Source organism: Hoplias malabaricus, chromosome 7 (assembly GCF_029633855.1).
Source record: "Hoplias malabaricus isolate fHopMal1 chromosome 7, fHopMal1.hap1, whole genome shotgun sequence".
Taxonomy (NCBI): Eukaryota; Metazoa; Chordata; class Actinopteri; order Characiformes; family Erythrinidae; genus Hoplias; species Hoplias malabaricus.
This window is the reverse complement of record NC_089806.1, coordinates 20037920-20049799: the sequence shown is the minus strand read 5'-3', so window position 1 is coordinate 20049799 and position 11880 is coordinate 20037920. Positions and strand designations below refer to the sequence as shown.

Sequence of the window (11880 nt, the reverse complement as noted above, 5' to 3'; positions counted from 1 at the left end):
ATCAGATTTAAGGGTATTCAAGGTTAGAGCAAGATGCGTGTGCAGAATCAGATCCTGGCGCAGAAAGTGGCACACTGGGTTCTTTCCTGCTTTATATACAGCTACAAGACATACAGTGTTCTGAACTACAATGTAAGTAAGTAAGTAAATCTTTATTTTGTTTAGCACTTTTCTAGAGCAAGCCACACAATGCTTCACAATTCAACATGATTAAATACAAAATAAATATATAATATATATATCAAATAAAACAACAAACTCAAAATTGTCCAAAGGTGTGAGTGTATGAGATAATGTGTGAGTGTGTTTCGCCCTGTGAAGGATTGGCTTCCCTTCCCTCTCATTTTTCCCTGCCTTGTGCCCAGTGATTCCGGGTAGGCTCCGGACCCACCATGACCCTTAACTGGATAAGACTGAATGTCTAATGTCTGTGGGGAGATTATTCCACAGTTTAGGAGCATATGCTGCAAATGCTCTATCCGCTAAAATCAGGTCTAAAACTCACAGGCAGCCAATGAAGAGAGGTTAGATCTGGGGTGAAATGCTCCGTATGTTCACCTAGTTCTAAAGGTTCGGTCTGTTACACTGAGAGCCCTGTTAGAAATGTTTATTCCTACATTTTGTCAATTTTACTGTGAACGTACAACAAAATCAAAATGTGTCTTCCGCATTTAACCCATCTCTGACAGAGAACACTCACACACCTGACACACTCTAGTGCACTAGGAGCTGTGAACACACACCCAGAGTTGCGGTGAGATAATATGGCACTACAGTGACTCTGGTGTGGTGGGTGGTGGTGGGTGTGTGTTGTACTAGTTTGAGGGTTAGGGTTGGCCTAAGGCTTTTGGTTGATGGACTATTCTCTGTCCAGTGACACTGGGGGATTTAAAAACACAGCACACTACACCCGACCAACACATCAGTGTCACTGCAGTGCTGAGGATACTCAACACCGCTCTGGGTGTGTGTTCACAGCCCCAGGTGTTCACTGCCACAGAAGGGTTAAATGAGGGAGACACGTTTCGTTGTACGTTGTACAATGACAAATAATTGCACACATAATACCTGCTGTAGTAGTTCAGAGTGTCGAAGAACAGGGTGAAAGGGAACAAGGTATGCAAAGCATAAGATGGGCTTCAGTCTGCAACGATAGAAATAAAGTCCTCTTTATAGTCAGAGTGTAAACATTTTTTGAGCAAATTTAAAAGGTGATCAGGCTACAGAGATTTTAAACGCGACATTTGCGCCCTCTAGTGTTAAGGTCGCTATAAAACATAATGTACTCGGCAAATTGCGGCCTAAAAAAGAGCGGAAATATTTCACCTTATTTAAATAACACATGTATTCAAATTAATTTGACACATTTTCAAAATAAAAATGTATTGTTTTAATTTTTATTACGTGGCCGAAAAGCAAACATTGTTCTTTCAGTCAGGCGGAGGAAGACAGCCCCGGGGGGTCCGACCACATGTTACAGGACCCCAGGATGTCCATGCTGGCTGAACGTGAGTTTGGAGATTAATTTTCTTATTTCGGTGTCTCAGATACTGATCGGACGGTGTGTGTGCGGTAAAGGCCCGGGAGTGTGGTGGTGTGTGTTATTAGAAGAGATCTAGCCACTTTAGTCTGTGACTCAGCGATTAAGCGGTGTTTCAGTTTGAGATAAACAGTAACAGAGCTGTGGCTGCGGGTCTAAAGAGGTCCTGAAGCCCCCCTCTTTTGCCCTTATGTGCATTAGAGGGTCCGATTCACTCTGTTTAGCTCAAACCTTGGTATCGGTGAAATGCTAGCGATAATGAACTTTTCTCTGCTCCCGATTAACTCCTCTAACTGGAGGAGGGGGTGGGGTATAGATCACTTTAAATGTTAGACCCGAGACTAACCCACAAAGTAGGGTTTTGTCAGTTTAACCAGATAACTTAAGCCTAAAGTCAAGTCTGTCGAGTAGGAAAAAACGTGAAGAATATTCCTATTGGACAGTCCTCGACTTTGACCTAAACTTATCGACTAACAGAGAAACCGTGCTCGTGGGATTTTCCTAGGTCTGTGTCTGATCGACAAGTTGCGCTGAAGCTGCTCCTGCAGGAATGACCCAGGAAGCAACGAACAGCAGTGTAATAATGTTTTGTTCATTGAGTGAGTTGTAGAAATATTCACAGATATTGTATCACACGGACAAAATTACAGTAGCTTACCTCTCAAAAACAGTTTCCCGTCCTTCAGCTTCAGTGTTAGTGTGGTATTTAGACTGATTATGGCTGTCGTATTGTGTTTAACGTTAAAATCTAGAAATAATGTTATTGTTTAACGCTTTTTAACCCTTCAGTGAACGGTGATTACATATGTGGACAGTGCTACACATTCTTTAAAGACCCCCTAGAAACACAGACTTGGTGTCTATATGGTGGTGTTTACACGCAGTCAAGGCCATGGACAGGCGCTACGGTGTTCCAGAAACACAGATTCAGACAGCCATGGTTTCTTATTTCACAATCCTAAAGACCCAAGCCCATCAACTCGCTGAGTGGGGCTTAGAAACATATTGAATTAAGGTGGTGGTGTTAAATCAAACTACTTTTAAGGTTTGGGTGATTAATTTGATTGGCAATTAGATCTAAACTGGATGCTGCCCAGGGGACACTGATGGCTGGATATTTTTGGTTGGTGGAATATTCTTAGTCCAGCAGAGACACAGGTGTTTGATCTACTCATACCCTCACAACACACATTAACACACCGCCAAAATCATACCTCCTCTGTTATGGTTTTGTTGGGGTCATGACCTTTGAAGGACATGGTGAATCTGGGCAAACAATGTATGTAGAGCAACAACTAGATTATATTCTGTAATTGTAGAAGAATTAGAAACAAAAGAGGATCAAAGGGGTGTTCCTGTATGGTCAGTGGAGTTGAGAGGATGGACAGTGAGTGTAGAAATGTAGTCATAATGTTATGTTTGATCGCTGTATTTATAGAACAGAAATTGTTTTGATTTTTGAAATGTTTGTTAGGGTCATTTTTTTGGTCTAACTTTGGTGAGAAATTGTTGTTCAGTACATGCAAAATCTATAAAATATATTCCCGTCTGCATTTAGAGTTGTGTGACAGATTTTCCTCTCATGTCTCTTACTACAAATATACAAACTCTATGGAAAGATGGAGTGGAGAGATGAATGTGGCTGTATCTCAAAGCACAGTGCACTGCAGAGGTCATGAAAAGAGATTCTTCAACAAAGTAGTGGCTAAATTTATAAATGGCTCTCATTTAGATATGAGATTATTATCCCATTAAGCCATAATGTTTCATTAGGCACATTGTATAATAGTTTGAGTTGTTTGGGATTTGGCCAGTTTTTAAAACATAGGCCAATCCTTTAGTTAAAAATATCGTTCATTTTTGTTCTGTAACAGTACTTTGTACACACATTTCTTTGGTATTTTAGTCTACTGCATTTTCTTTTATTTCACTATTTTGATTGTTTTAAATGCTAATTCCTTATATATGTAATTCTTATTCTTAATTGCCTTTTGTATAGGTACAGCAATTTGAAATGCAATTTTGTGTACTCTGAAAAAAGCTTAATGTAGAGGTACCTTATTGGTCACTAAAGATACAAACAGTGTAAATGTGCCTTTAAAAATACAAGAGTGGTGTTAAAGTCCAGTTGGGTTCCCTAAAGGTATATTACATACTCCAGAAGGAGAGGTGAATATTTGTAAACTTTCTGAGGGTACCACCACAGTGACAGTGTATTAAAGGTGCTTTGTAAATAAAATTGCCTTTAAAATGAATGCTTCTGTGAGCTCTTTCAGAAAGCTATGTTCAGAAAAGGACTCTAGCAGTTCTCTGGCACACGACTATGATTTCTTTCATAACACCAAAAAACAGTTAAAATAAATGTTAGCAAGATATCCATATCAATAAGTTATATGAAAGTTGTGGAATTAAACAATACACAAGTGGCAACATATTTGAAAAAGGAGTAACATATCAAAGAGAATGTTATCATTAAAAAAATGAGACAAATATTCACTGCACCATTATTTGCTGCAGTTATGTTACAACTATCACTGGCATGTTCTGCTTAATGAAAAGAGACTTAAGTTTTGAAAAGGGAGATATAATTCAATTTGTTGCTGCTAAAAACAAACAAAAAAACAAAAAAACTTATTGGCAGCTGTCACTGAAATAACTAACAACTATGACTGACTGCTGTTTCCTTGCTGTCAGAGTTTGAACATTTACAGATTTCTGTGTTAAAAAGTCAGATACTGACACTTCTGTATTGTCCACCTCATGCTCCCATACAGTTTTGTGACTTATTTGCTCATACCAATTTGATTAATCTCTTTAGTTAATAACCTGATATCTTGTTTTATTAGCTCGCCGGAAGCTGAAGTGGTCTGTGGACCCGAGGAACAGTGCGTGGAGCAAAGATGAGTCCAAGTTCGGTCAGAAGATGCTGGAGCGAATGGGCTGGTCTAAAGGAAAGGTAAAATATGATTTACATTGTCAAGAATGCAGTTATGTCCTTTTTTTTCTGCTCTCCTTGGAAAGTTTACCCTAGATTCTGAACATGGCTCTGAGGATCTCACAGCATTCAGGCACATAAGCATTAACCCAGTGTTTACATAAGATGGCGACGGGTTTCTGAGGAACTGTCGAAACCAGTAATTTAATCTGTGTCATAACTCATTTGAGTTAAATAAAGAAAATCTTAAATCGACTTGCCCCTTGCTGCAACCTCAAAAATCACAGCTATAATTATTACATGAATGACTGGTTGCCTTCTAGTGCGAATGGGCCCCTTCATATTTGGCCCAGGCCTCAAAACTGGGTAGTTAAGAGGGTATTTGTGGAATGTATGGAAATCTGCACTTATACTTTTGAAACAATCCAGTGTTAAGGCACAAGAACTAGGGCAGGGGTCGGCAACCCGCGGCTCTTTGATCCCTCTGATGCGGCTCAGCTTTTGAAAATAATTAATGAGTATTTAATTAAAATGTATTTTATTTTAGTGCGTTCATTTTCAAAATGTAATTCTATGAAGATTATGGCGATCTTGTAACATCTAAAATATTGTAATATTTAAAATTACATACATTACATAATACACGTCACAACTTCCAACGTGCGACACCCGCCAGTGTGCGGTTTCTTGAACTTTTTGACAGCTGACTCCACGGCGCCAGTAAAATAATGACGGCACGCAGAGTAGGACAGCGTTGTTTGCTGCCAGTGGATAATTTAAGTTCGGCGGTTTTTTTTTTTTTTTCCATTACTACAAGGACTCAAATAGACATTGAGTATTTTACTTAACCTTCAACCCAACGTCTTTTTTTCTGAGTTAAAAATGTTTTGTTGCATGCAGAAAAGTTATTTCATTTTCTCTGCAGTCATTCATTGACTACATAAATCTAAAACAGTATAGCATGTTTATACATAGCACAAAGGCAAAAAAAAAAAAACCCTGTTATATGCAGTGTTATTTCATTTAGAAATTTCATTTATTTCAAAAGGGTTTTGTGGCTCCCAGTGTTTTCTTTACCGTGTGAAACAGGTCCAAATGGCTCTTTGAGTAGTAAAGGTTGCCGATCCCTGAATTAGGGCCATGCAAAGCAAGATTTATTTTTATTTTGTTTGTAACAAAAGCCCCTGTTCTATCAAACGTACTGTCTGTATTATAGTGTTTATTATTTTCCCTGTTCTTAGTCTCAGCCACAGATGCTCTGGCCACAAATAGATGGAGAATCTGGCACTTTCAGTGCTTTAATCTGTCCTCACAGTCAGGATTCTGCCATTTGCATTCTGGTTATTGGTGTATCTGCATATATGTGTATCATTTTTGTACTGGCTCTGACACTGGTCGCTCCCTTCTTCACGTCATTGCCAAAATAGCAGACTTGTGATTGGTCTTGTGACTTGTGATTGGTGTGCCAGTCAAATTTCTTTTCCTGCAGTAGTAGGAGGTTCTGGGCCACGTTTAGTGGCGAAAGGTACCAGAGTCCCTAGTGAGACTACCCTGTTCTAACAGACAGTCTTTAAAGAAATGATGTCTGCTGAAAGAAATTAAGTTAAAATATTGAAATTACTACATATTGGAGTGCTGATTGTGCAGATATGCCTTTTACACATTCACCAGTTTATCAATCCCAACTGGTTGGTTAAGTTTCAAATGTGTCAGCTGTTTGTGATGGAGCCATTATTATGAAGACATTTTGTAAGCAATAGCATAGGTATTTACATTTAAACATGTCTGTTCATCTCTTAAATCAGTGTCACAGTGCACATTAAAGCAAGAATACAAGAAATTGGTGCATTGGGTGTATTGGAGCTTGGCTTTTGTTGTTGCTAGCAAATTGTAATCAGTAAAATAATTAATTCTCAGTGAATGGCATAATAATAATTTTCATGTGGTGTATGTTTGCTAGGGTCTTGGCAAAAGTGAACAGGGTGCCACAGAACACATCAAAGTTAAAGTAAAGAACAACAGCTCTGGTTTAGGCACCGCAGCTTGTAATGAGGTGAGATATTTTATGAACTTTTTGTGAATCCTTATTTGATTTTTGTTTTTGTATTTGATCTCATTGTTTTATAATATTGTATTATTAATTATTAATACTCACCTAAATACATAAGCTGTTTGTGGTTTGTAGGATAACTGGATTGCCCATCAGGATGATTTTAATCAGCTTCTAGCAGATCTCAACAACTTCCATGGCCAGAACAACACTGAAGGTAATTAGACTAGTACATGTCATTTTGCATCTGATAGTCAATGTAATTCTGAAAGCTGATGGTGACCAAACACGTAAAATACATATGACACATTGAACATTTTTAATTGTCAAGTTTTTAAGTCTCTAACATCCTCAACCTGCCACTTGGTGGCGCTGGTGTAACACATGGGACAAAATATACAAGCTGACCTAATCTGTCAGACTATACCATGTAGTTTGCTGTAAAGAAAACACCAGGACTGTTTGGCTTTTTTGTCCAGCATACAGCTCTGTGATGAAATAATTGACTTTAACTCATTAAATATTATGTTTAATGCTATCTTCTTATGTGTATCATTTCTTATTTGATGCCCGGTTAAACTTTAAACCGTTTAACATGGTATTTTCTCTATATACAGAAACCACTCAGGAACAGACACAGGGATTCAGTTTGGAAGAGAAATCCAAGACCTCCAGAAAAAGGGTCCATTACATGAAATTCACCAAAGGTATGATCAACACACTTCCTGAATTGTCAGACCCTGCATTTAATTTCTAGTATGTTTTTCATATTCATTTTCACATTGTGTCATATTTTAAGTAATTTAATGTGCTATGAACAAATACACACTTTTGCATTTAAATATATTATGTTTAATATGTTTAGTAAATTAAATTTTTATCTATCTATCGGTACACTTATATAACGTCTTTCTAGATACCCAAGGACGCTTTAAAATCCACACTGCTCAGAACACTCAATCCACACACACATTGGTGAGAAGCGGCAGCCAAACGCTCACAGTATACTCTCGATCAGGAACGACCGTCCACATGGAGGTCTGCATTGAGCACTAGGATTTCACCCAGGACAGAGTGCCAATCTATATCTGGGCACACATACATTCATTCACACACCAGGACAGTTATTAGAGAAGCCAATTTACCTACCCTCCATGTTTTTGGACTGTCGGAGGAAACCGGAGACCCCGGAGGAAACCCACGCAGACACGGGGAGAACATGGAAACTCCACCCAGATGGGACTTGAACCCAGGATCCCAGCGCTGAGAGCCGAACATGCTAACGACTAAGCCACTGTGCCAAAACACGGTGGTCAAAACAAATATTAAATGTATATAGTCTTTGTCCAATTAAAAACATATATCTCCCAAAATATAAAATAAATATACAGGCGAAGGAAAAAATCATATTAACATTTAATTGAAGATTTTATTGTAAGTAATTGTGGAGCATTTCTATTGATTCATCCATCATGAAGTTTTCAGTGTGGAGGACATCTGCTGTGCTTGCCGATACATGTTTTTAATTGGACAGCAAAGATATAGAAATTTTTAAAAGTTTCTTTTAAAGTATTGGATTTTTTTTCTTTTTCCTTCCCCTCCCTCTCCCCCTCTGTCCTGACACTGAAAGGCAGTTTAACATGTCGTTAATGGCTGTTTTGACTAGACATTAAGTAAATGAATGTGTGACCTCTGATTGTCTGACTATAATGGATAAGAGCATGCCATGTCTCCCTGTCTTACTGCATGTGAGGGGATGAACCTGGAATTTTTTGGCACCAGCCGTAGCAACTCATGGGTCAGTGCTGCAGTAGATCAGCTTCCCAGGACAGTACGGTCAGCTTAACCAGAGAATGGCCTTGGTAACCGGGAGTGGCTTACACCCCACCTGGACAATTAGCCTGTAACGTGCCAGGAGTTTCTAACCTTCACTAGGTTAACTAGCAGCGTGATAAACACACTAATTTTTGATAGAGACATATAAAATCCCTTGGTTCAGCGAGATGGCAGTGTGTCTGAACTTTTATGCAGTCATATTTTTAGTGACTTTTGCCCCCCACCCCACCTAGTTAATGTTTTTTGAAAAATTCCAGGAATGTGGAGAAAAGGGCTCTCATCTCTTATCACCTGACAAGTTACCGTTGCACACGGCTTAAAAGCATGACTTCCTGTTTCCTGTGAGGAGCGCTGGCCAATGTATTTGCAGCTCAAAATGGCCTCAATCAGTGCCTGATGAGTCTCGCAGATAGCACAGAGTATGGGTGCAACTGCTGTTGTCATAGTCTCTGTGATTTCAGGCCCTTTATTTAGCGGTGAGACGGAAGGCTGTTTTCCCTACAGACAGGGATGGTGTGGATGTTCTCAGAAATGGATAGCTTATGAGGGAGAGTGCTTGTCCTCAGATAAACCTTGTTCCCATGGACAACCTCACTGACCCTGGTGCACCCTTAACTCAAAGGGGTCATGATGTGGGCTCTCATGTCAGAGTGCACTGTCTCTTGTGTTTGTAGGCCAAAAATAATTGCTGAAGTTCACAAAGCCCACACGACAGGATTTTCTACGTGTAACCAAATCAATGCTAAAAAACTGAGACCCAACACATAATGACATGTTCTACTCATACTAATGTTTAATCACACTTCAGCACCAAACCCCCTACAGGTTTGGCCAGATTTGCGGTTTTCTTGCTCACTAATCATTCTCCCGATAGATTCCATCTCTGAGAACTTGGTTTTGCAGTGAATTGCTTACGTAGCAGATGACTGAAATGAATAATGTTGAACTGGTTTCTTGTATATTCCTCAGTTTAAAATTAAAAGAAACATATTGGATGTTTTTTATTATATTGTAGATCAGGGGGATAAACATGTTTATGCTTGTGTTCCCTTCACCTCCCATAATTACTTAACAGCCTTTCACGTTTCAGAGAGACTTGGTGTTCCTGCCACACTACAGAGTGTTGCGTTTTAAATGTTCCAATTGTATTCCCCCAGACAGGTCATAACTGGACAGTGAGTAGTTTAGCAGTGTAAAGGTTAAGTTTTGTGAAGTATAATGTGGAAGCAATACTTTTTAGAACTTCTTTAAATCAGGATACATGTTATGACTATCAGGAATGGAGAAATGTCTGTCGGATTATCTTGTAGTTCAGACCAGATCTAAAGGATGTTTTTCCCCATGTACTGTTTGTCATCACATAACTGCTAATATATATAGAGGTCTATACCTTAGAATAGCTAATACTCAAGTTTCAGGCCAACTCTGTTGCACCTGTCTCTAATGACATGATATCAGCTTTGCTCCTGCTGCTGGGATTAAAACTAGCAAGTAGAACCAGAACTTCAGCTTTTTTTTTGTCCCGTGGTTACCAGGATGCCAATGTGGTTCCTTAGCAATCACTGTGTAACAAAAGCTGAAATAACCGACTAATAGCCACGTATGATTGGAGTCTGACCTCACAAACTCAAGGTCGCTTGTGTTGTGAAATCAGAATAGGGCAACATTAATTACCAGGCCTGTGAATCACCAGATAAGGTTTCTCATTCGATATTTCCTTTTTAAAGGCATCAGAATCACATCCGTCCCTTTTGGCAAGGCTCTGTCTGCTGTGTGACCTGTAAGATTCCTTGCCGTGTGTTCGGTACTTGGTTTCACCCACTGCTAGGTGAAGGATTTAGTGGAGATAAACCAGTTACATATGTAATCAAAGACAGTCTGTGTTGAGCTTTTGGTTATGCAACGGTATATCTACTAAGGCTTAGAGGGGCTCTACAATGCAAAGACATGAAACCTATTTCAGGTTGACAGAAACCGCAGCACAAAGAGGAGGAGCATTAAGCTCTTGACAGCCGTTCGGATTCACAGTCAGAGCAGGGTCTTGATACTCTGAGCTCACACGTAGCCAAGAAATAACGAAGAATGATAATGTGGCAGCAATGCAACAGTGTGTTGGAATGTCCAGGAATAAGTAGCATGTGATTATTACAGAAAGCATGTCTCTCTTGCCCTGTTCCACCTGGCTCTCGCTTTTGCGGTCAGCAGCACAGATTGATGGCTTTCAGTGCTGGGGAAAGGCACTGGCGTCTCCACTGCCCACCCTAGACACTCGAAATGTAAACCAGTAACCCAGATTTAATTGGGTGCCCATTTATCAAAGATTCAGAAGTTCTTGATGTGCATTGAGCTGCAGTATTTCATCATCTATGTGACTGAGTGGGGCAATCCATTATACAGTGGATGCATAAACCAGTTTTGGATTCTTTTGCCAAATAATTGGCCTTTTTTATTTTTTTTTAAGAGCTTAGCAGGTCCTTATCTGGGGAATGTCAGGTACACTACTGCTCGTTACACTTGTGTTAACTGCTCGTACTGTTCTTTCAGTTAAAGGAACACCCCCAGTTTATCGTGATCGTTTTCTGTCAGTAGAGGAAGGACCACAAAATACTTAGGGGAAAGATTTGCGAATCAGAACTACTATTTTTTTCTTTGAAATGTGAGAGCGAAAGCTTTGATCCTGCCCGGGTGTCTTTTAAGGCAGTCAATTAGTTTGTTGGTTGTCAGATTAGCAAGTCGATCCAAAAAAGCCTCTGTGATTACTAATCTGGTTTGGCCAGAGTTCCATGGCACTCATCGCTGTCTCAACGGTGACCTTGACAACTGCTCCCAACAGGATTTCCATAGCACCTCAAATGCACCAGCATACCAACACATCCTGCTGGTGGCCTACAGCTATGTTGGAAAATCTGTAAAAGCCAATCCTTACAACCACTCTGTGGCCCTGGTATGTGGCCTTAAAAATCTGCGCTGGCTTGACGGATGCCTGTGCAAAATGTGAAGAGGCCATTTTTGGGCAGCATTTGATTTCCACTGGATCAATAGACTGCTTGTGTGAGCTGGCCTTTTGTTTAGCCTTCTTACAGGATAACTTGGTTACAGGGAGGCAAGGTCTCCCCTTTGAAAGGCAGAGAGAAAAAGCGCTTAGAGCAATAAATAACCCACCGTTATCAGGGGCTGCTTGGAGGAAGAGGATGCAGCTGGACGAACAGGCCTGTAGGCTGAGACGGGCGCCCGCTCTCTCCTGGAGCCTTTGAGCCGCTGGAAAGCTGGAGGCGCGAGGCGGGGCCGCCCCTGCATCGTTTGTTTTTCTTCGTCCGTTTCATCCCCTGTGACCATGCAGCGCGCCCTCTTATGCCTTTAAAACCTTTCCTCTCGGCAGGAGTTCAAAACTGTCCTGCGACCCTTATCCATTTAAATCAATAATTTAGAGTCGAACCCCCATAGAAAAATATTCATTTGTCAACAGGTCGAGGCCGGAGACGTTTTCTTTTCATGTTAAAGAAAGCTCCAGTCTGAAAA

General features: G+C 40.1%; 1 protein-coding gene across 3 annotated transcripts in view; it reads left to right on the top strand.

Moving 5' to 3' along the window:
• The first annotated feature begins 1420 nt into the window (after positions 1-1420).
• The window catches only part of pinx1 (PIN2 (TERF1) interacting telomerase inhibitor 1), a 28288-nt gene continuing 17828 nt past the window's right edge, over positions 1421-11880 (top strand). Inside the window, exons 1-5 of one of the 3 annotated variants that reach the window (XM_066677108.1) lie at positions 1421-1508; positions 4387-4496; positions 6436-6528; positions 6661-6742; positions 7143-7232. In XM_066677108.1, coding sequence (XP_066533205.1) covers positions 1472-1508; positions 4387-4496; positions 6436-6528; positions 6661-6742; positions 7143-7232 — 412 coding nt within the window. In that variant the 5' untranslated portion in view covers positions 1421-1471. Of the gene's footprint in view, positions 1509-1619; positions 2140-4386; positions 4497-6435; positions 6529-6660; positions 6743-7142; positions 7233-11880 lie in introns of those variants that run through there. The other 2 variants (XM_066677107.1, XM_066677109.1) reach the window with 2 other exon arrangements.